At 45.6% G+C, this 20,607-nt stretch overlaps 1 protein-coding gene across 1 annotated transcript in view; it reads right to left on the bottom strand.

Annotated features, from left to right (window-relative positions):
• Iqch (IQ motif containing H) overlaps positions 1-20,607 on the bottom strand; it is a 124,717-nt gene that overhangs the window by 22,535 nt on the left and 81,575 nt on the right. The window contains exon 11 of the mRNA XM_026408830.2: positions 2,681-2,851. Coding sequence (XP_026264615.1) covers positions 2,681-2,851 — 171 coding nt within the window. The remainder of the gene's footprint in view (positions 1-2,680; positions 2,852-20,607) is intronic.

The following is a 20,607-nucleotide window of genomic DNA, read 5'->3' as shown; positions in this document are numbered from 1 at the left end:
ACAGAATCATTATTAACATCATAATTTAACACAAAAGGTTTTACTTAATCATTCATTACAGATCATGTGCTGTTAAGATGTGTATAAATGACTTGGGTTGTTTTAAGATGTTGAGAAAGATGTTCCCTTTCGGCTACTCGCCAGCAGTGGCTTAGAGGGTCCAGAAAGAGGGGCCCAGTGAAAACGGATAGAAAGGGGTGATGATTTTTGTGTGTGTGTGTGTGTGCTGATTATGACAGAACGTTAATTAAAAGTTCAAAAGTGATTTTTTGCTTATTTCTAAAACAGGCACACCTGGGATTTCTCACCTTCAGGTTTATTTGTTTGCACCTTCAAGTGCTTATCTGTAGAGGAGACAGGTTCAGGAGTTTGCTCTCCTGGTCTAATCAGGTCTAAACAGTCCAGCCACCTGTTTGTGACTTGGGACAACTCTGAGTCCTTTCTGGTAGTCCAGAACATTTTTTTTTCTTTTCCTATCTCTGTATAACACATTATTAAAGAAATAGGGTCAGACGGGAGTATTTGATAGGCAGTGGTTGTGACTGCGCTCATTCTCATAGTGGTTTCCTCTGTGTGTTTCCTCCCTCTTGGTCTTCAACGCATTGCGGTCTGTTCACACTTGTTCAGGAGGCTTCAATTGGTTGCAAATTGTGCTGTGTATGCATCTGTACATGCTTCTTAAAAAAAAAAAAAACACAGCCTATCACACGTGCACACACAAGCACAGTGGCACCAGGGTGAGTGCATCCATCTTTCTCTCTAACACCAAAAGCGCTTTGAATGTCTCCCTGCATCAGAGACCCTGCACGGCTTTCCTACTGTAGAGACATTTGAATTATTGAAGATCGTAATGCTTCCGTCTTGTGTACAGGCAGTTCCTAAAAGTGTTTAACACTCTTGATCACAGGAGAATTCCCATCTGTGGCATGTAGCTAGGAACGAAACCTAGCGGCAATTGGGAAAATGGCAGAGTGCTTCTAATTCAAAGTACAACTTCTGCTCACAATTTGTGAAGCTACTTTAGTGTGGTGAATTGTCTTTGGAAGGCTTGTGTTGAAAACCAACTCAGCTTCCAGCTAGCTTCCTTTTGGAAGTCCTGTGGTTAGGTTCACTAGCCAAAAAGACTCACGTTACTGCCCTCTCCCTCTGGCACTGAACCTGGGGTTCACAGTTCCCTTTAGTGAAGATAAAGGCCACAGGTGGGGCTGTGAGACACTGGTTCTCAGCAAGGTCCTGGGGCCTAATTAATCTCTCTAGTCCCACTCCGCTTCCCTTCTTTCTTTCTTTATTTGGTACCAGGGATTGAACTCAGGGGCCTTCAACCACTGAACCACACCTCCAACCCTATTTAGTATTTTATTTAGAGACAGGGTCTCACTGAGTTGCTTAGCACTTCGCTTTTGCTGAGGCTGGCTTTGTACTTGAGATCTTCCTCCCTCAGCCTCCCAAGCCACTGGGATTACAGGCGTGCACCACTGGTGCCCAGCTCTGCCTCTCTTCTTAATCAACAGACATCCAGGGGATTCCTGTGAATGAGGTCCTGGCTGGTAACTCACAGGACAACTGGACTGAGGGAGGAGGAGAAGCGGGAAGCTATTTGAGCCCTAAGATACCAGGCACACTCTCTAGGGAGACTGTGGAGCCTGGCCAGAGTCAAACAGGGTCCTTTAAATCCAGAGGCATCTCCTAGACCCAAAGGGATTCAGCAGAGGCAGGAGACGCTGATCTGTAAAGGTATCTCTGGGACACTAGGATGGAGTCCTCTTTGATGTGTTTTCTATATTTGGATTTCAAGTGGTGCTTCATTTGCCAAAAGGGCTTGAAGCCTACTGCTGTAGAAGCAGAAGAAACCCTTGGCAGTTGTCCCAGCAGATGTGGCTGGAGAGCCCCAAGACATTCCTACACTAAGGGCCTTTAGGTAGTTTCAACCTTTGATCCTTCTCTGCACGATCAATTTCGATTGTTGGACCAAGTATCTTGTGTCTCCATGGAGACCTACCCTTGGCTATCCAGGTGCTGAGGTTGGTGACTCTCAACCAGCTGCAGGACCTGGTCTCAGCCACCCTTGCGAGGGGCTAGTGATGAGAAGGGAGGCTGTGATTGTTGGAAGAGACAGGTCACAAAGGGCCTCATTAACCAAGCTGGGAAGTTGGAGTGCAGATTTTGCTGAAGGTCACAGGTCTTATTTAAATATCCTAAGTAGCAGAGTAACACTCATTGATTTGCTTTTTACCTTGCTGCTTTGACGAGGAGAGGAGAGACCTAGGGGACAGGGAAACTTAGCCAGTATCTAGTGTGAGATAATGAAAGCAGAAACCCAGGTAATACCTTCCTGGAGGCAGAGAAGGGGCAGGGGTGAGGCGTTTAACGGCCAGAACAAATATGACCTGGTTGTTGAGTGGATGTGGCGCTAGTGGGTCTCTTATCAGCCTCCGAATGGAGGCACCTTGAAGGAGAGGTGACAGGGCAGTTTTGAATAGCTTGACCCTGAGGACTCAAAGCAGAGCAGTTCTGTAGAATATTGGATCAAGAGGCTGAAAACTTTAAAATAAAAACAGTAGGGGCTGGAAAATGTGGGGTGTGTCAGAACTAGCTTTCTCCTTTCTCTAATCAAGGAGCTCTGCACGCAGCGCTGAGCCTTGCTGGACGTGGGGACAGTCAGGAAGCGTCTGCTGCTTACCGGCTCTGTCAGGGAGCCACAGGGCCTCAATCTCCTTTCTTTCCTTGGTTCGGAGGGGGGCACTTTAAGGATGCTCAAACTGCAATCCAGATGGCCATTCGTCAGATACAGGGTGAGCTGAGTCAGGGCCAGCTGGTCACTATACGAGATGTTGAGGTCCGTTGCCCATACCTGATCAAAACAGGAGCCGGGGAAGTGAGGGTGAGATGGGGAGAGAAAGGAAAGGCCCCGCCACCCCTAACCAGACCGAGCCCCAGTAGAGGGGACCACACCCGTGACCCAGGGGACTTGATGGAGATGTTGCTTGTTTCTGCACCGTTCAGCTGGGGGATGGAGTCTGACTCCAATCAGAGGATTCCAGGTTACATGGGAAGTTACAGAGATGAAAATAACAGATCAAATCTAACAGAAGGGCCTTCCCGGAAAGCTCGGGTCGACTTGGATTTTTTTTGCCTGTGTCTTGGCATTTCAGAGGTGTTCAGTGCAATGTTTTCTACTGAGCAAATGAGACTGGATGGAGGTGTCAGGAGATGGGAAGCTAAAGAAAGAGAAGAAAGAGGGCAAAGAGTGAGAGAGAATGAGCTGGGAAGAGTGAGTGAATAAGAGGAGAGGTAGTTTGCCTTGAAATGGGGCGAAAAAAGCAGTGTTGACCTCTGGGAAACCCAACATGATTTTAAAGGGAAACTGATGGTTGGCCTGTAAGGCTTAGCTCCACCGCCATTCTACATTTTTATGTCTCAGGGACACCCCACTTCACTTTTAATGCTGAATTAAAAGTGAAAATGCTTCAAAAAGTAGGGAAGAACACTAGGATGCATTAAAAACAAAAATAGACATTCATTGAATTAAACATTACTGTCACCTACAAGATAACTGAGCAAAGTCCATTAATTCCTTGGACAAATATTCAGTGAGCATCTACTATGTGTTAGACAATGACAGAGAAGGCTCCTGTGCGGCCTCTCCTGATTCTCCTCAGACAGATCCACTTTATTACCCTGTCATTTCCCACCTCCCACTGCATCGAGAAGCACCCCAGGATCCTCCTCAGTTCAATGCTCCAGGGACATCACTGTGCCAGTCACTGGAGAGTCAAAGGCAAACCATGGGCACAGGTCCTGTCATCAAGAAGGTGGAGTCGGGTACACACATATTCAATCAGTTACGATACAACGAAGTCTGGAATACAGTAACGTGGGGGAATAAGGCAGAAGGAAAGCGCAGACAGATTTTACCTAGGGATGTCAGGGATGCATCCCCAAAGCGACATTTAACCAAGCAACAAAACCACAACTGGCACCCATGTGTCAAGTACGGACAGGTCTTTATAGTAACCTTTCTTCAGAACTTTATAGTAACCCCTCTTCAGATCTTTATAGTAACCCCCAATCCACAGCCTGATGTTACGGATGAAGAAACCAGTTCAGGGTGGTCCCAAGTCCACAGGGATAGGAAGCAGGGGTGCTGGGACTCAAATCCAGCTCTGCCTGCCTCCGAGCCCACCCTCTGCCCATTCCCTGGTGGAGGAGATGGCATGGATCCTGCACTGACTCTCTGGTCAAATTAAAAACTGAAGTTGCAGAGGATCAGTGCATGTTCTTGCTTAATACAATCCATGCCATGGAAGTGTCTTGTGGAGAAAACATGAAGTATTGTATTTCTGCAGCGTGCTGTAATTAGCAGTAATGCATTTTCACTGTAGGAAGTTGGAAACTAACACATTTTCATGAAGACTTGATTAAATATTTCTTTCCTCTTTGAAAGCCTACAAGTGCCCCACTCACCAACTCTGTATGTTAAAATACATAATACATCTGCCCTAGAGTGGACTCCTCTCAAACAAATCTAGCAGTGAGTGACTTGAGTAAGCATTGAATGTAAATGGCATCATTATAAGGATATTAAGGGGTCAAGCTGTCAAGGCCCCTTGCTAAACTGAAGCTAATTTCAGGAGTCATATTCGCACAGTAATGCCCTTTTATAATAGCAAATAAATCACATTTGCAACAATTGTTAAAAACTCACTGCCAAGTATCTATTGCAGTTGTAAATATCCTATTTGTCAACTTAAATATTTCCTGCTGCATGGCATAAAATGTAAATCAGATGGGGACAGTTACTGTTCCTTCACAGGAGAAAGTGAACTTGCTGCTCTCCCATGCCGGGCACTTTTTTTTTTCCCCCTAGAGCTTCTGTGATGTCTTAGTGCTCTTGATCAAAGGGAAATGTATATAACAAACAGTGTTCATATTTATGCTAATGGTATTATTGTTTGGTGATGAGGATTTTAGTAGGGAGGCAGCACAGTATTGGGCAAAGATGGAGAACTACAGAGTCAGAAAACCCATGTGTAGGGGGCCTTGAGCGAGTTTGAGGCTTTCTCTACTTCTGCATCCTTAGGTGTCAAAGGAGCAAATGATAATATGTATTACATGGTGTTTGGGGGAAAAATGCATAACATTGTCTTATAGATTATAAAGTTCAATACAAAACATTCCCTTTAACAGTAGGTTTTTAGGAGAGACATTCTGGGCTGTCTCTGGAGCTACTCAAGCTCCCCATTTCATAACTGGTCAACTTCAGAGCAACCCAGTCGATAGGCCACTGGGTGTGGGCAAGGTTGGTATCATCCCAGCTCCATTTTACCCATGAGGATGCTAAGATGGAAAAGTGGCATCCGGGCTAGCCTGAGACAGCACAGACGGGAGCTCTGGACTTTCCAGAAGCAAAGTACTTTTGCTTTTCCAGGCCGCCCTCATTCCTTGGTTCACAAAGTAATATAGAAATAGTAGAACAAATTTCCTAAAGCCTTTTCCTCAACAGCAGGCTTGCCTGATTTGCTCAGATAATTGTTCTGCTCTCCATCTGGTTTTTCCACTGAAGACACCGCCTGAGGCGTGCTTGTTTTGTGTACCGGGGTTCCTATCTCCCCCTCTAGACCGTCAGCCCTTCAGGGGAAGCTGCTGAGTCTTTGTCTTCCCAAAGCGCTCAGCGTGCGGGGCAGGGACTGGCGCGGCAGGGCGCATCCGCAATTCCAAGCTGCACCGTGAACTCCCCCCAGCCTTTCCAAGGGGAGCTGAAGGGGAGCCGGGTGCCACTCCAGGCTGGGCTCTGATTCAAATGGAGCCAATGTTCCTGGAGCACCTCTTCTGTGTCCCCCAGGCTCTCCCGCACCTCTCATTTCATTTGATTTTTAAAATTTTGGACTTGGATATTAACTTTAGAACCGAAATCTCCTTCTGCACTGAACAAACAACTCCGACAAGCGGTGACAGTGGCCTGTACAAAGACACTGTGAGCAGGGATGGCACGAGTGGATGGATTGTACAGTTTGTTGGTGGTGGCTTTGACATGACTTGCTTGTAATGACTTGTAATGACTAGCTTGACGGGTTAATTGATTAGATGTGAGGGAGAGGGGAAACGTTACTGAAGGTTAGAGCTGGAATCACCTCATGCAATCAGTTTACTTTATAAATGGAGCAACTCTGGCATGGAAAGTGAAGTGGTTTGCTCTAGGTCACAGAGCCAGGTATCAAAGGTGCAGGACAAGAACCAAAGGGGTCCCAGCTCTCCATCAGACATCACTTGTGGATTACTGTTTGGTTGATGAGGTTCAAAAAATCATTTTGTTAAAGATGGCTTAGGGGCTTGGGATGTGGCTCAAATGGTAGTGCGCTGGTCTGACATGCGTGAGGCACTGGGTTTGATCCTCGGCACCACGTAAAAATAAAAAAGATATTGTGTCCATCTAAAACTAAAAAAATAAATATTTTTTTTTTAAGAAGATGGCTTAAATGTTAGAGAAACTTACATCAAGGCCTAAGAACACAGCAGCACAAAGGCTTTTGAGTCAGCCTTTCTTAATTTTGAAAAATGGTAGCTGTCCTTGGATTAGAAGATGAGGACACACCCAAGGGTGGGGCAGTCTGTGGTATTATCCTGAGAGATGATGGTTGTGGATAACTTGATGATTTAGAAAGAAGCAGGAAACAAGAAGATAGAAATTTACATGAGGAATATCGGCTTTGCAAAAATAATATGTATACAAAAAACTACATGAGAATATACAGAATGTTAACCATCCATCTGATATTGGCAGAATGATAACCACAATTGCATATAGACTTCATGCATATTCTAGATCTGTCTAGCTGGCGCTAATAGGGTAGCCATGGAGGGGAGCTGAAAAGGAGCCCGGTGTCTCTCCAGGATGGGCTCAGATTCAAATGGAGCCAATATTCCTGGAGCACCTCCTCCGCATCCCCTAGGCTCCCCTGCACCTCTCATTTCATCTCATTTTAAATTTTGGACTTGGATATTAACTTTAGAATCTAATCTGTTTCTGCTCTTGAGCTGTTGAGCGCTTGTGGCTACTGAGCACTTGAAATGTGGTTGGTCCAAATGGAGACGTGCTGTCAGTGTAGAAAACACGCCAGATTTCCATCATGAGGATGCTAACAAGAACATAGAATCTTTTATCCATAACATTTCATATGGATTACAGGTTGAAATGATAATACTTTGGGTTAAAAACATAAAAATTGTTTTCAACTTCTTTTGGGTTAACTTCTTAAAAGGGGCCTACCAGGAAATTTGGCAAAGAAGTCCATTGCAACTAGCAAAGAAGGAGGGACAGCAGGAGTGGGGGAGAAGAGAAGTACTGCTGAGGCCCCAGCCCTCCACCGCCCTGACTGCCACCGGGCTGGGGGCTGCACTCACTGCCGCTTCATCCAGAGGCCCCGGCACGTGAGAGCCAGTAGACGGGTCCCAGGTTCTTTGGGATAACAAGGTAACAACATGCTCTTGTGTGGGGAGGGGTGGGGGAGAGACCCTTTTTGCCTTAGGTGTTCCAGGCAGATGGAGGTCGCCTGCTCACCCCTGCTGCTTCTCCTCTTTCCAGTGACAGGCGGGATGGATGGGTGGCAGAGCATGCAGATGTGGGCAGATGTGCTCAGGCCCTACGTTCTGGAACTGTCTCCAAATGCAAATAAAGATCTGTAACATAGGGCTTGGTCTTGACTCTGGCCAACCTGACAGGCATTGGGTTAGGTATGGCAGGGAGGGAGTAATTCATAGATCGAATAACATTCATCGAAGAATTAAGAGTTTCAGAGCTTTAAGAAGCCGTAGGTATTTTACAGACTCATTTCAAGGTTTCTTCTTCCTCCTCCCCTCCCCATTTCTCCACCTCCTCTCCCTTCCTCTCCACCTCCTCCTTCTCTTCCTCTCCTTCCCCACCCCTCCTCTCTTTCTCTTTCTTCTTTTTATCATTTTCTTTTTGTAAGGAGAAGAACTGGAGGCTCCAGACAGGATAAGTGGCTTGCTAAAGTCCCAAGGTTTTGGTATCAAGGTCTGAGACAGATACTTGAGATTCACAGCAGGCTGTCTCTCTGGGTCACACTTTCCTCCTAGTCACTGGAGTATAATAGTCCTGGTGGACCTTCCCTCCACACCAGGTGCACCTCTGAGGCTAACTGGGAGTTGTGACCATTTACCTACCTCGTTAACAAAATTTAAAAGACTTATTCTTCAACTAAGTCAACTTTGAGAGAAGCAGTACTGACAGCTCACCCACCACAGAAATGGTATCTGACCTTCAGAACAAACTGTGATGCGAGACCCATCCTCCTTGGTGAAGAAATTTGTGAGTCATCTCCCTGCCCTTGCTTTTTTTCAGATTCACAGAAAATCCACCATTGGACCACTTGATTCCTTTTTGAGCAAGACCAAGCCCTTCATCGAACTCATGTGTCCCCACAGCAGTGGCTAAGCTGCAAAAGCCAGCCAGTGTGCCCAGCTCCTCTGGTTGGTTGTTGGATAATCCAACCATGGATAGGCCAAGGTCCCTCTGTCCCTCTGGTTTGGCTAAGTACAGAGCCAAAGACTTATTTCCCATATACAACTGTAGAGGTGGGAACTTCATTGGAGGGCGTTGCGCAGACGCGTGATATGCTCTAACTTCTGCTTCTAAAGGGTGAAGAAAACAGGAGGGGCAAGGAGGGAGAAAGGGAGTCCAGTTAAGAAGCTATTGCTGTAACATGAGTGAGAGAGGACAGTGATTCCCTCAGTGTGACAATGGGGGGTTTGGGGGGAATGGCCAGATTACAGATGCATTAAGGTAGAGCCCAGAGGACTTGCCAGTGGGTCAGATATGGGGTGAGAGACCAAGAGAAGGAATCAAAGATGTCGCCAAGACGTTTGCCCTGCAGAAGATGAGAGGAGGAAGTTAACATTTCCAGAGAGCGCAGACAGCCACCGGAATGGCTGAGAGGGGAAAGTGGAGACTGCAGGTGTGAGTGTGGGACTTCTGAGGTCCCTTTGTTGGTCAGTGTTCCAGAGCGGGCACTGAGACTCCAGGGCTCTTGCTCCTTTCTCAGCTGTGCAGTCCGGAGCCGGGGCTGGGCTGCGCTGTCATTTTCAAGCAGAATCAGTCCCTGGCCTGGGGCAGCTTTTTCTCTGTTGTCACTGTCAGGTCTGCAGCTCAGGGTCTCCCTGGTTGGGCACAGGTGAGGCCTTCCACAGGGGACCCTGGCAGAGGCAGGCTGCTGCTTCTCACTGTGTTAGGCCAAGGCAAAATAAAGTTGAGAAGGATGGGGCAGCTGGGTGGGGGAAGAAATGGCAGCAGCTGAAGGTAAGGGGGACTAGAGAGGAGTGGGGCTTGTGGGGGGTGAATGAATGGCTCCCCTGGATTGGAAAGATCTCCAGGCCAGAATTCTAGGCCTGGCTGGGAGTGCTGACCTGCCATTGCTGCCCTCGTGGTCTTGAGCAACTTCCTTCCCCTTTCTGGGCCTGCTTCCTTATCTGTGGATGCCAGCCCAATGGCATTTGTCCCCGAGGGCTGTCTTGAGGGTTCTGGGACTATGTGAGATAGGGTGTGAGCGGGTCACTGTAGGGCCAGGGAGAACTCATTTCTTGACCTTTGACTTGAGAATTCTTGAAAGCTTCTCAGAGATGGGGAGAAAAAAACAGGCTTCAGAATTCTAGCTCTAAAAGAGAACATGTTCTCCCAGGCAGTTAATAAATGACATCTCTTCTATTTCCTATTTGGATCACTGAAATGCCTTACAGCACTGAGATCTCCACTGTGGTAAACACAGCTGGTACTTAATTTTAAAGAAGGGACACATTGAATTTTGAGGATTTTCAATGAGTAAAATATTAATATGATTATGATATTTAATGAGATATTTGCATTCCATAAAAAAATCAATAGGCAGGCAGAGGGGACAGCAGCCTCTTGGTCTGTTGCCACCTAGTGGCGACTTCTGGGATAGCCCAGGCTCTTGGAGCCGGGATGGGGACCCGTTGTGGTCATTGAGAAGGTCACTTGGTGGTGAGCAACCCAGACTGGTGTTCATCTTGGAGACCTTCCCTTCTGGCTCTATTGGTGCTGTTTATCCTTTTGGGCATTACTTTAGTCACAGCCCCATGAGGCTGTCTCTTATCCATTCTCTCTACCACCCGCCCTGGTCACTGTCTTGTATTGGTTCTTTGGAGTCTGTGGGGTCAGAAGCAGCAAAAATTCTGGGCTTTGACACTGAACTCTCAGGGCCAGGGGGGTCCACCATGCTTAGGGCCTCATGGTTTTTCAAAGGCCTCCAAAATGTTTGGATTCCAAAAACAAAACAAAAACCACATTACTGGCTCCCAAATGTGAAAACTGCAAAATAACCATAAGTGTTTAAAAAATATCCACAAAGTGGATCATGTCAGTCAAATGTAGCACAACTCGTAGGAAGTCACGTCTAAATTATACTACGTGAGGAGGCATTTTAACACACTTGCTGTGCTGTGGGGTAACTGAAATCTCTCAAACGGAAAGCCTTCAGGGCCTCGGAGGTCTTAATCAGCCCCATCCTGGCTGACTAGGGATGGGTGACCTTCATCGCCCACCTTCTCATCTTACGGATGACGACTGTGAGAGATGAACTAACTTGACTAGGTCCCATAATTAGGGGGAAAACAGGGATCAAAGACCAAGTTCCTGATCCTTGGTCTAGCTCTATGACACCCAATTACCAGCTAATTATTAATATAAAGCTGTGTGTGTGTGTGCGCGCGCACACGTGCGCGCCAGAAGTTCTCTGTCACTTTGGAAATTCTTGCAGGATGTACCACAACTATATTTAAAATTAATATGGGTATCCAAAATAAACAGCTCAGTTGGTGGGGTGTTTGCCTTGCATGCACAAGGCCCTGGGTTCTAATCCCCAGCACCACAATAAACAAACAAACAAACAAACATCTTGAAATGTAAACTTGCATCAGCAGCAGCTATACTTATATTTTTCACCTTTGTAAAAAAAAAAATCACAAATCTTTTAACACATTCTCGCCTTCTGTGCTTCTCTCCCAAGTTTCTTCCATTATCTCTATGAATTTATGATCTTCCCTCTGTTGGTTTCAAGACTGATGGCCTTGGAATCCAGACACCTGATATTATTTATATTCCCAGGCTACAGAATCACATACACATTTTTCTTTCTTTTTTCCTGTTTAAGTATTTTCTTACTTTTTTATTATTATTAGTTGTTCACAACATTACAAAGCTCTTGACATATCATATTTCATACATTTGATTCAAGTGGGTTATGAACTCCCATTTTTACCCCGGATACAGATTGCAGAATCACATCGGTTACTATGAATTCTTTGGAAGACAACGTTCTTATTTTGTCATGAAGCACTCAACTCTAATAAAACACAAAAACCCAATTTTTATAACCCAGTACAGGTTAGTAGGACTAATATCCGTGTCCGCTTCTTCCCATAGCAATGGAACACTCTAATCCCCTACTGAATGTGATCCTTCTTTAGTTTTCATGGTACAAATATCCGGGCTGTTGGGAAGTGCTCCTTTAATGCTATCACAAATGATCTCTGAAAGGTTTTGGTGTGGACTTTCGAAGCAGAAGAACTCATGTGACACAGCTCCCAGCAGAAAGGATCCCTGTGCATGGCCCTTGTCAACCCGGAGACTGCCATGCCCAGCAAGGCCCTGTCTTGGTGAGGATGAGCAGGCAGCACTGGCCCCGGTGAGTGTGATGAACGGGCAGCAGAGTTCATCTTGCCCTCCCAGTTTCCTGACAGCCCTAGGAATGCAGAATCTTTTATAAAGCATAATCTTTGTTGCAGAAGATGTCTGCAGGAAACGAGTAGTGCCGAAGCTCAGGCCGTGGAGTTGTCTAGTCCAGCCCTAGATTCATGCAGTACAAAGGCTCCAAGAAGGAAGGGAAGAGCCCTGTTTGGGAATGGAGCTCAGATGAGAGCTCAGAGTTCTCTATTCCAAGTCCAAGGTAAGTCTGTACATTAGGGAGTTTCCACAGAGGAGAATGAAACCAAGATCATGGGCCTCTGTTTTCCATCCCCCACAAGGACTAGCACAGCACTCCTGATAGAAGCAGTGCCAATAAATCTTTGTTAAATGATTCAGTTAAATGACACAAAGGGAAGAAATCATCCTCAAAAGCACAGACACAAGAGATAGCACTTCATTCACTCCCACAAGAATGCCAGGAATAAAAAAGATAATAACAAGAGTTAGCAATGACAAAGAGAATTAGACCCCTCAAATACAGCTAGCAAAATGGTAAAATAATGCTGCCACGTTGAAAAAAGGTTTGGCAATTCCTCAAAAAACTAGACTTTGAGTTGCCCCATGACCCACCAATTGTAATCCAAGGTAGATAAGTAAGGGAAATGAAAACACATGTTCACGAAAAACCCATGTATGAATGTTCATAGCAACGTCATTCATGGTGGCTCCAAAGTGGAAGCGATGCAAATATCTAGCCATCTACTGGTGAATAGATAAAAAGTGGTACATCTACACAATGGAATATTATGAAGCCATAAAAAAGGAATGATTGATACACTCGATGCATGCTACAAGGTGACTGAACAGTGAAAACATTGTAATTGAAATAAAACTGTCACAAAAGATTATTATAAGATCTCATTTATATGAAATATCCAGAATAAGGAAATCCATAGAGACAGAAAGTAGTTTCTATCACCTGAGGAGCAGGAAGTGTGGGGAGTGACTAGTATGTATAGAATTTCTTTTGAGGGTGAGGGAAGGTTTTAAAATTAGATAATATTGATGGTTGCACAAGTCTGTGGATATACTAAGAACTACTGAAGTGTATGCTTTAAACAGGTGAAATTCAGTGTGGTAGTTTCAATAAAGTGATTACACACACACACACACACACACACACACAGAACTTAGTCTCCAGAAAATTCACTGTAGGGTAGACACTTATACAGTTGGTGTGGTCCTTTGTTTGAACATAGTTGAGTGTGTACATAATCCTGAACGTGGGACCTCTGCCATCAACCACTTCCCAAACTCTGGTCTTCTTCAAGTCAAAAATTTAAGAAGCTTTACCATGTATGGCTAACAAATATCTTTCATGGACCAAAGAAAACTAGAGACCGTGAGGGATAAAACCCGGGGCACAGTTGGAAATGGCAGATTGGAATATGGGTATCATTAAAAAGACTCAAGGAGGGGCAGGGCTGGGGCTCAGCGGTAGTGCACTGGCCTAGCATGCGCGAGGCACTGGGATCGATTCTCAGCACCACATAAAAATAAATAAAAATAAAGGTCCATCAACAACTTTAAAAAAGTATTAAAAAAAAAGAATATGCCTTAAAAAAAAGGCTCAAGGAGGTCGGAGGACGCAGGGTCACTTTTCTAGACGGCCATTGCCTCTTCCCACTGCAGCCTTTCATCTGGACTTGGCTGTTGCACAGGTGGGGCTGGGCCTGGCCACCCCAGGAGACAGGGCTGGTCAGGCGGGGGGCATGTGACACAGAAAGCCGTGTCCCAGACATGTGCACCTCCTCCCTCCGCAGCCCCTCAGCCTGCCCTCTGAGGCATGGGCCGCCACCAGGCTCCGGGCCCTCCACGGGGACATCCTCATCCTCATCAGGTGAATCCAATAATCCAACAGTCTTGGGTGATTTGGTGATGGGCTGGGTCCCAGGTGACATGCTTCCCACAGGGATCCAGGTACCTGGAGGTGAAGGTGGGTTCTGTGACTTTGCCTTTGCTGCCAACAGACTCGGGGGTTGACAGATCTGTTTTATGGCAGTGATATTGAGAAAGCCGACATCTGACCACAAGTGGGCTGACTGCAGGAGGGAGACGTGGGGAAGGAGGGGAAGGGGAGCGGGCACACACTAAGTGTCTACTAAGTGTTAAGGCTCTCTGGCATTTTCTCATGTCATCCTCATTGCGGCCTGTGAGGTGCGGGTGGAGACCCTCATTTTAATGCAGTGAAGATGGAGACCCGGGCCCAGCTCCCAGCTAAGTGGCAGTGCTAGGATTAAAACCCTTGCCTCTCTACAAGCCTGCTTCTCCCCCGGGGCTCCATTCTGGCGAGGACTGCCTGCCAGGCCAGTGTCAAGCTGGGTAGAAGGTGGGAGCGCTGGGAGGTGGCCAGTCAGGCTGGGAAGCTCTAGCAGGTACTGGAGAGTTCTGAAGCGGAAGGCTTCTGATTTACTGGATTTACTGGGGGACTTTGGGCCAGCCCCCAAGCCCCTTCTGCCTCACCTTCCCATTATCTGTTTATACAGCACTCTGAGAGAGCATCCTCTAGGAGGTCTACGAGGACCAGGACATACTGTCCTTCAGGATAGGCAGAAAGCCAAGGTTCCACCTGTGGCCAAGAAGAGTCTGGCGGCTCTTTCCAGAAACACATGGGTGGGGTCCTAGGGCCCTGGGAAGGGTTTCCTTTGAGGAGATGCTGAGAGAGGGTCACCTGGAGTCTCACCTGAGTGAGTGCCCTCCCTGCCTCCCGACCTGCTTACAGGGCCCTGCTGCTGGGCTGGGCCTCTGGCTGCTTTTACCTGACAGCCCCACTGATATTCAGGGTCCCTAGGTGTCCCTAGGTTCCATTTCTTTATATATATATATATATATATATTTTTTTTAATTGTAGTTGGACACAATACCTTTATTTCACTTGTTTATTTTTATGTGGTGCTGAGGATCGAACCCAAGGCCTTGCACGTGCATAAGGCAAGTGCTCTACCACTGAGCCCCAGCCCCAACCCCATGTTTCATTTCTTGCAAATGAAAGAAAAAGCAGTAAGAGATGTGGGAAGTGTTTTCTCTCTTCCTTCCTCTTCTCCTAAAATCCAATGTGCCCTTTCCCCCTTCCTTCATTCCTTCCTTCCTGTACCAGGGATTCAACCCCGGGCCACTTAACCTCTGAGCCACATCCTCAGCCCTTTTTATATTTTATTTAGAGACAGAGTATCCCTAAGTTGCTGGGGCTGGCTTTGAACTTGAGATCCTCCTGCCTCAGCTTCCCATGCTTCTGGGATTACAGGCCTGCACCACCAGGACTGGCAGCTGTTTCTTAATATATAACTTCCTCTCTGGAGAGTGCGCTAAAGGCCAGATAAGCGAAATTCCTAGTTTCAGGTCTGCTTCTGTGTGCTTAGCCTTTTACAGAGTCTTTGAGGCAATGTGTAAAAAATAATCGTAAAATTATTTCCTTCTTATTTTCTTCATCAACAAGTGGATAAAAAATGCAAAATACAAGAACTGAATTTCCCTCCAAAGATCTGGGATGGCACATTCTTTGGGACCAAATGTCTTAAGCATGAGCAGAAGTTTTATGTTTACAGAGGTGGAGAATTTCACCACAGCCACAGAGACTCCAAACACACTCCCTGCACTCAGCGAGGAGCTGGGGGGACACAGGTGTCTTCCCTGGTGGTAGCTGCCAACGTTAAGAGAACTCCTTGTTCTTCCTCATATTTCCTGAGATGCTCTCTCTAAGGGCAGTGAATTCTGTTGCTTTATTTGGACTTGATTGGTTTCTAACTTGCCTGATCAAATTCCAGTGGTTGGACTTAATATCATTTACATATACAGACATTTGAAGAAAAATCTAGAAAGCTTAAAAAAAAGACCTACTGCCTGGCAGGGTGGCACACACCTGTGATCCCAGAGGCTCAGGAGGCTGAGGCAGGAGGGTGGCAAGTTCAAAGCCAGCCTCAGTGACAATGAGGCACCCAGCAACTCCGTGAGACCCTGTCTCTAAATCATACAAAACAGGGCTGGGGATGTGGCTCAGTGGTCGAGTGCCCCTGAGTTCAATCCCCAGGACCCATCCCCCCAAAACACAAAAAACAGACCTACTTCCCTCCCTACGGTAGGTACTCTGGGGTAGGAATGTGGTGTGGAGGGGAAGGCAGCTCCTTCCTGGAGGGACGCCTTTTCATTCGTTTACACATAAGAGCTGGGAACGACAGGGAACACCGTGAATCTTATGTTTAAGAAAGTGGAATACATGTTTAAAGGAATATACATATTGCCAAAACAGTTCTATTTATGCAAAAGATTCATGTAACTTTATAAAGGTTTCAGGGATTTTAAGGGATTTTAAGTGCTGTGTTAGACTGCACTAGTAACAGATGTTCAACGACATGTTTAAGTTTTTGTTTTACGGAAAAAGCAATGGATTACCTGGTATTTTCTTTTTTTAAAAAAAAAAATCATACCAACACCACCACATTTTAAGTAGAGCGTAAATTCATCATTTCTAAAAAAAACCAAAAATAATTTAAAATAACAGAAGGGCTCCTAAAGATAAACGTTACTACGGTGGAACTGGAGGATTTTGTTTGTTAAAGGGTCTCCTTCTGGATTCCAGTCTTTTGTGTCCCTTCTTGTTCTGTGTTTATGAAGACAGATGGTGTCAGTAATTGCCTATATATTTAATTAAGTTAAAAAGCTACATAGTAAGGTTTTGGCAAAAAGTGGGAAAATTTTGTGCTACGAGAAAAAAAAAAAAGAAAAGTAGAAATTGGTAGCACAAGACACCATTCCTCACCAAATACATCTTGATATCCATATGTGTTTGAATGTGAGATGGCACCTCATCAATCGAATTCGAAGAACAAAGGCACCGTCCTGAAGGATGAAGCCCCTAATGGATGCCTGGATGGCAGCTCCCTTGCGGTTTTTGATGAGCTAGATGGGAAGGACACTGCCCCTCGCCCACATCGCCTCCAACCTTGACTGGATACTTCTGTGGTCATTCTAAACTCCCGGGACCCTTGGTGTCTGCCCGGGATTTCTCCCTAGCCAGCTAGTCATAGTGAAATGATTAAGGGGGGAGCAGCAGCTCCTTGTAGGAAGCAGTTTGGAAACTGAACCGTTCTTGTGTCTGTTTTCAGTGTTCCCGTCCCGTGAATCCACCTTCTGGCTGGATGGCAATATGGGGCTCCCAGCTGCGGTGGTGTGTATGGGCTGCACATTTCAACTCTTAAAGCTTAAAAATGGCTACCACAACACGGATTTTATTCCATCTCACTTAGTCATTAACATTTAATGATTACCTTATGTGCTGAGCACAAGGCTAGAATATATTTAAAAAAATAGGAGACATGTTTTCTGGCTTTAAGCGGCTCCATTCAATCCAACAAGCATATTGAGGAAATAGAGAGCCTACATTTTCTCTGGTGATGGTGGTGGGAGAGGGAGGAGACATTTACAAAAGAAGTTGCCCCCGATCCACTGCAGTGCCATGGTGTTTGCTCAGAGAGAGAGATCACAACCTGGGCCCCAGAGGAGCCGTGCTAGGAAGTCTGGATTGGCCACATCATGGCTGGGTGACCTTGAACATATCACAGCAGCCTCCATTTCCTCATTTGTAAATAAGGCAAAATAAAACCCACTTTCCAGGGAACAGGACTAGTGTCATCGCATGTAAAATACTAACAATGCCAGGCCCATGACAAAAATTCAATTAGTAGTTAATACTATCATTAGTAATTATCTTGACCATCAATCCAAACTTCAGCTCTGAAAGGCTGGAGGAGGAAGGGGAAATAATTAAGGAAGAGTCCATGAGGGGCTGGGAGCATATGTCAGAGGAAGAGAAGTTGTATATTAACAGGCAAAAAGGGGAAGATAGGTTGCAGGGATGGACGTGGCGTGGGCAGGGTGGGCGAGGATGTGTTTATTGACCGTGGAGCCAGGCGGCTAACGTGTTCCAGGTGTGACCAGTGAGAAACACAGCACCCTGTGGGGGAAGAGATGGCTCAGTCCTGTTTGAAGAAACAGGGAAGGGTTAGAGCAAGTTACCCCAGACGTCATCACACCACATTATAGTGCAGGAAAACTGAGGTACACAGGTGTGGTGGTGCACACCTGTAATCCCAGTGGCTCGGGAGGCTGAGGCAGGAGGATCACAAGTTCAAAGCCTCCCTCAGCAAATCGAGGTGCTAAGCAACTCAGTGAGACCTGTCTCTAAATAAAATACAAAATAGGGCTGGGGATGTGGCTCAGTGGTCAAGTGCCCTGAGTTCAAGCCCCATTATCCCCTCCCAAAGTTGAGTTAAAATAAGTATTGAAGACAATTTTGTGTAACTTACACAACTTGAAAGCAAAAAATAGAATAAAATAAAAATAAAATAAAATAAAATAAAAAAACCTGGTTAAAAAATTGGCAAAGGTCCTGATGGACATTTTCCCAAAGAAGACATATGAAAGGTACTCACCGTCACTAATTATCAGGGAAGTGCAAATTAAGACCACAAGGAGACATTGCCTCGAACCCATTAGGATAGCTATGGCTGTGGTGTAGGTATGGTCGCCCCCGCAAAGTTCACGAGCTGGGAGCTTTAAGAGGCGGGGCCTAGAGGTGATTAGGTCATGGGCTTCCACCCTCATAAATAGATCTAGATGGGTCTTAGAGAGTGGGTTGAATGTGCAGGAATGAATTAGTTTTAGAGAAAGCAGGTTGTTGTTCTAAGTGAGTCTGGTGTGGCTCCTGAATATTTCTTGCTTCTTTACCAGTCATGTGTATTATGACACTATGTTTCTCATTGGTCACACCTGGAACAAGTTAGCTGATAAGTTATTACATTTCTTTGTCTTTATTTATCACTTGCTTCCAACACTGTGATATCATCTGTTCTGAGGCCTTTACCAGAGCTGAGTGCCATGCCCATACCATGTTGTTTCCAGCACACTTTGCTAAATGAGCCTCTTTTAAAGTTACCCAGTCTCAGGTATTTTGTTTTGGCAATACAAAATGGATTAAAACAGATATTAACAAAAAGTTGAGAGGTAACAAGTTTAGATGAGAATGTACAACCTTTATATATTGTTGTTGGGCATGTAAATTGATGTCGCCATCAAGGAAAAGAGTTCAGAGGTTACTCAAAAAGTTAAGACTAGAACTGTTACATGATCCAGCAATTCCACTCCTGGGCATGTATCCAAAGAAAATAACATCATTATTCTGAAGAGATATCTGTGCCACCATATTCTCTGCAGTATTTTTCCCAATAGCCAAAAATGAAAACAACACAAGTATCAATGGATAAAGAGATATAGAAATTATGATTATTTTATACACACACAGTGAATATTATTCAGCCTTTAAAAAGAAAGAAATCCTGCCATTTGTGATAACATGAATGAGCCTGGGGGACATTGTGCTAAATGAAATAAGTTAGACATAGAAAACAGGTACTGCATGGTCTCACCCACATGTGGAATGTAAAAGAGTCAAACTTACAGAAATAGAAAATAGAAGGGTGGTGACCAGGGTTCTGGAACTGGACACATAGAGAGAGGCTGGTTAGAGGGTACAAACTTTGAGTGGCAAGACGAACAGGTTCTGGTACCCTAATGCTCAGCCTGGTAATTATAATTGATAACAACATATGCTTGAAATGTGCTAACAGAGGTGATCTCTCATTCATGAGATGATGGATATGTTCTTCAGCCTGATTGTGTTAATCATTTTATACTCTATGTCACCGCACGCCTGTAATCCCATCAGCTCAGGAGGTTGAGGCAGGAGGGTCACCAGTTCAAAGCCAGCCCCGGCAACAGTGAGGTGCTAAGCAACTCAGTGAGACCCTGTCTCTAAATAAAATAGCAAAAAGGACTGGGGATGTGGCTCAGTGGTCAAGTGCCTCTGGGTTCCATTCTGGTACCCCCTGCCCGCCACCCAAATCACAGTGTATACCTTAAATACATAGTTTTTATTAGTCAGTTTTACCTTAATAAGCCTGGGGTAGGGACAATTTTGCAAAGGAGATTTTATCGCACAAAAAGTCTTAAGCACAGAGACGTTGAGCTCTGTTTTCATGATGCTGAGACGCGGCATGTCGTAAGCACTCTGTAGAGAATCTTCCAGACTTTAACTAACTTCACTCACAAGGGACAGGGCAATCCGGGCACTGGCACCGCAGCCTGAACTTTCCACATTTCTGCAGGACTCAGGACGGCCACAGGGAGAGATGTGGGACCTCCTGGTTTTGGTGAGTGCCCAGATTTCCCCGTCCCTGTGAGTGACACATTAGTTCCAGACCTCAGAGTCCAGAGAGAGGTGTCTCTGGTTCATTTGGAAGGAAGCAAGGATTTCTACGGTGAGAGGGGCATCTGAAGTCCTGGGCAGGACAGCCCGCTGTAAACAGAGCACTGGGTTTGTTTATCTGTGGACAGATGGTTTTACCCCAGAGCTGAGGTTCAGGTGAGGCTCAAGCCTCCCCGAGGTCAGGGTTTCCAGGGTAGGTGGTTGACCCAGCTCTCCAGGACAGCCACATAGGTGACACCATTGACTCGCTATGCGCAAAGCTGGCCACCAGCTACCTGCACTGTCAGTGCTGGGAAAGAGAATCATAGTTTCCACAGCAAAATCTGTCATCGTGGTTCTTGCGCTCACTGTCGGAGTCATCAGCACCGCCATCACCATTACAATTATCTGTATATCAGAGCTCTTTCCTTGACACAAAGACGCAGACCTTTAAAAGGGACAGGTCTTTTACTTTAATGTTTCAAAATCCTTTGGGATCTATTTTCCCTTCACTAGGTATTAAGTTGTGATTAACAATGTGCCTGTTATAGCATTTTAAAACACTGAATAATAGGCACTTCTGTTTATA

This window comes from Urocitellus parryii, chromosome 6 (assembly GCF_045843805.1).
Source record: "Urocitellus parryii isolate mUroPar1 chromosome 6, mUroPar1.hap1, whole genome shotgun sequence".
Classification (NCBI taxonomy): domain Eukaryota; kingdom Metazoa; phylum Chordata; class Mammalia; order Rodentia; family Sciuridae; genus Urocitellus; species Urocitellus parryii.
Note: the sequence above shows the minus strand (reverse complement) of the source record. Positions and strands in the feature narration are given on the sequence as shown.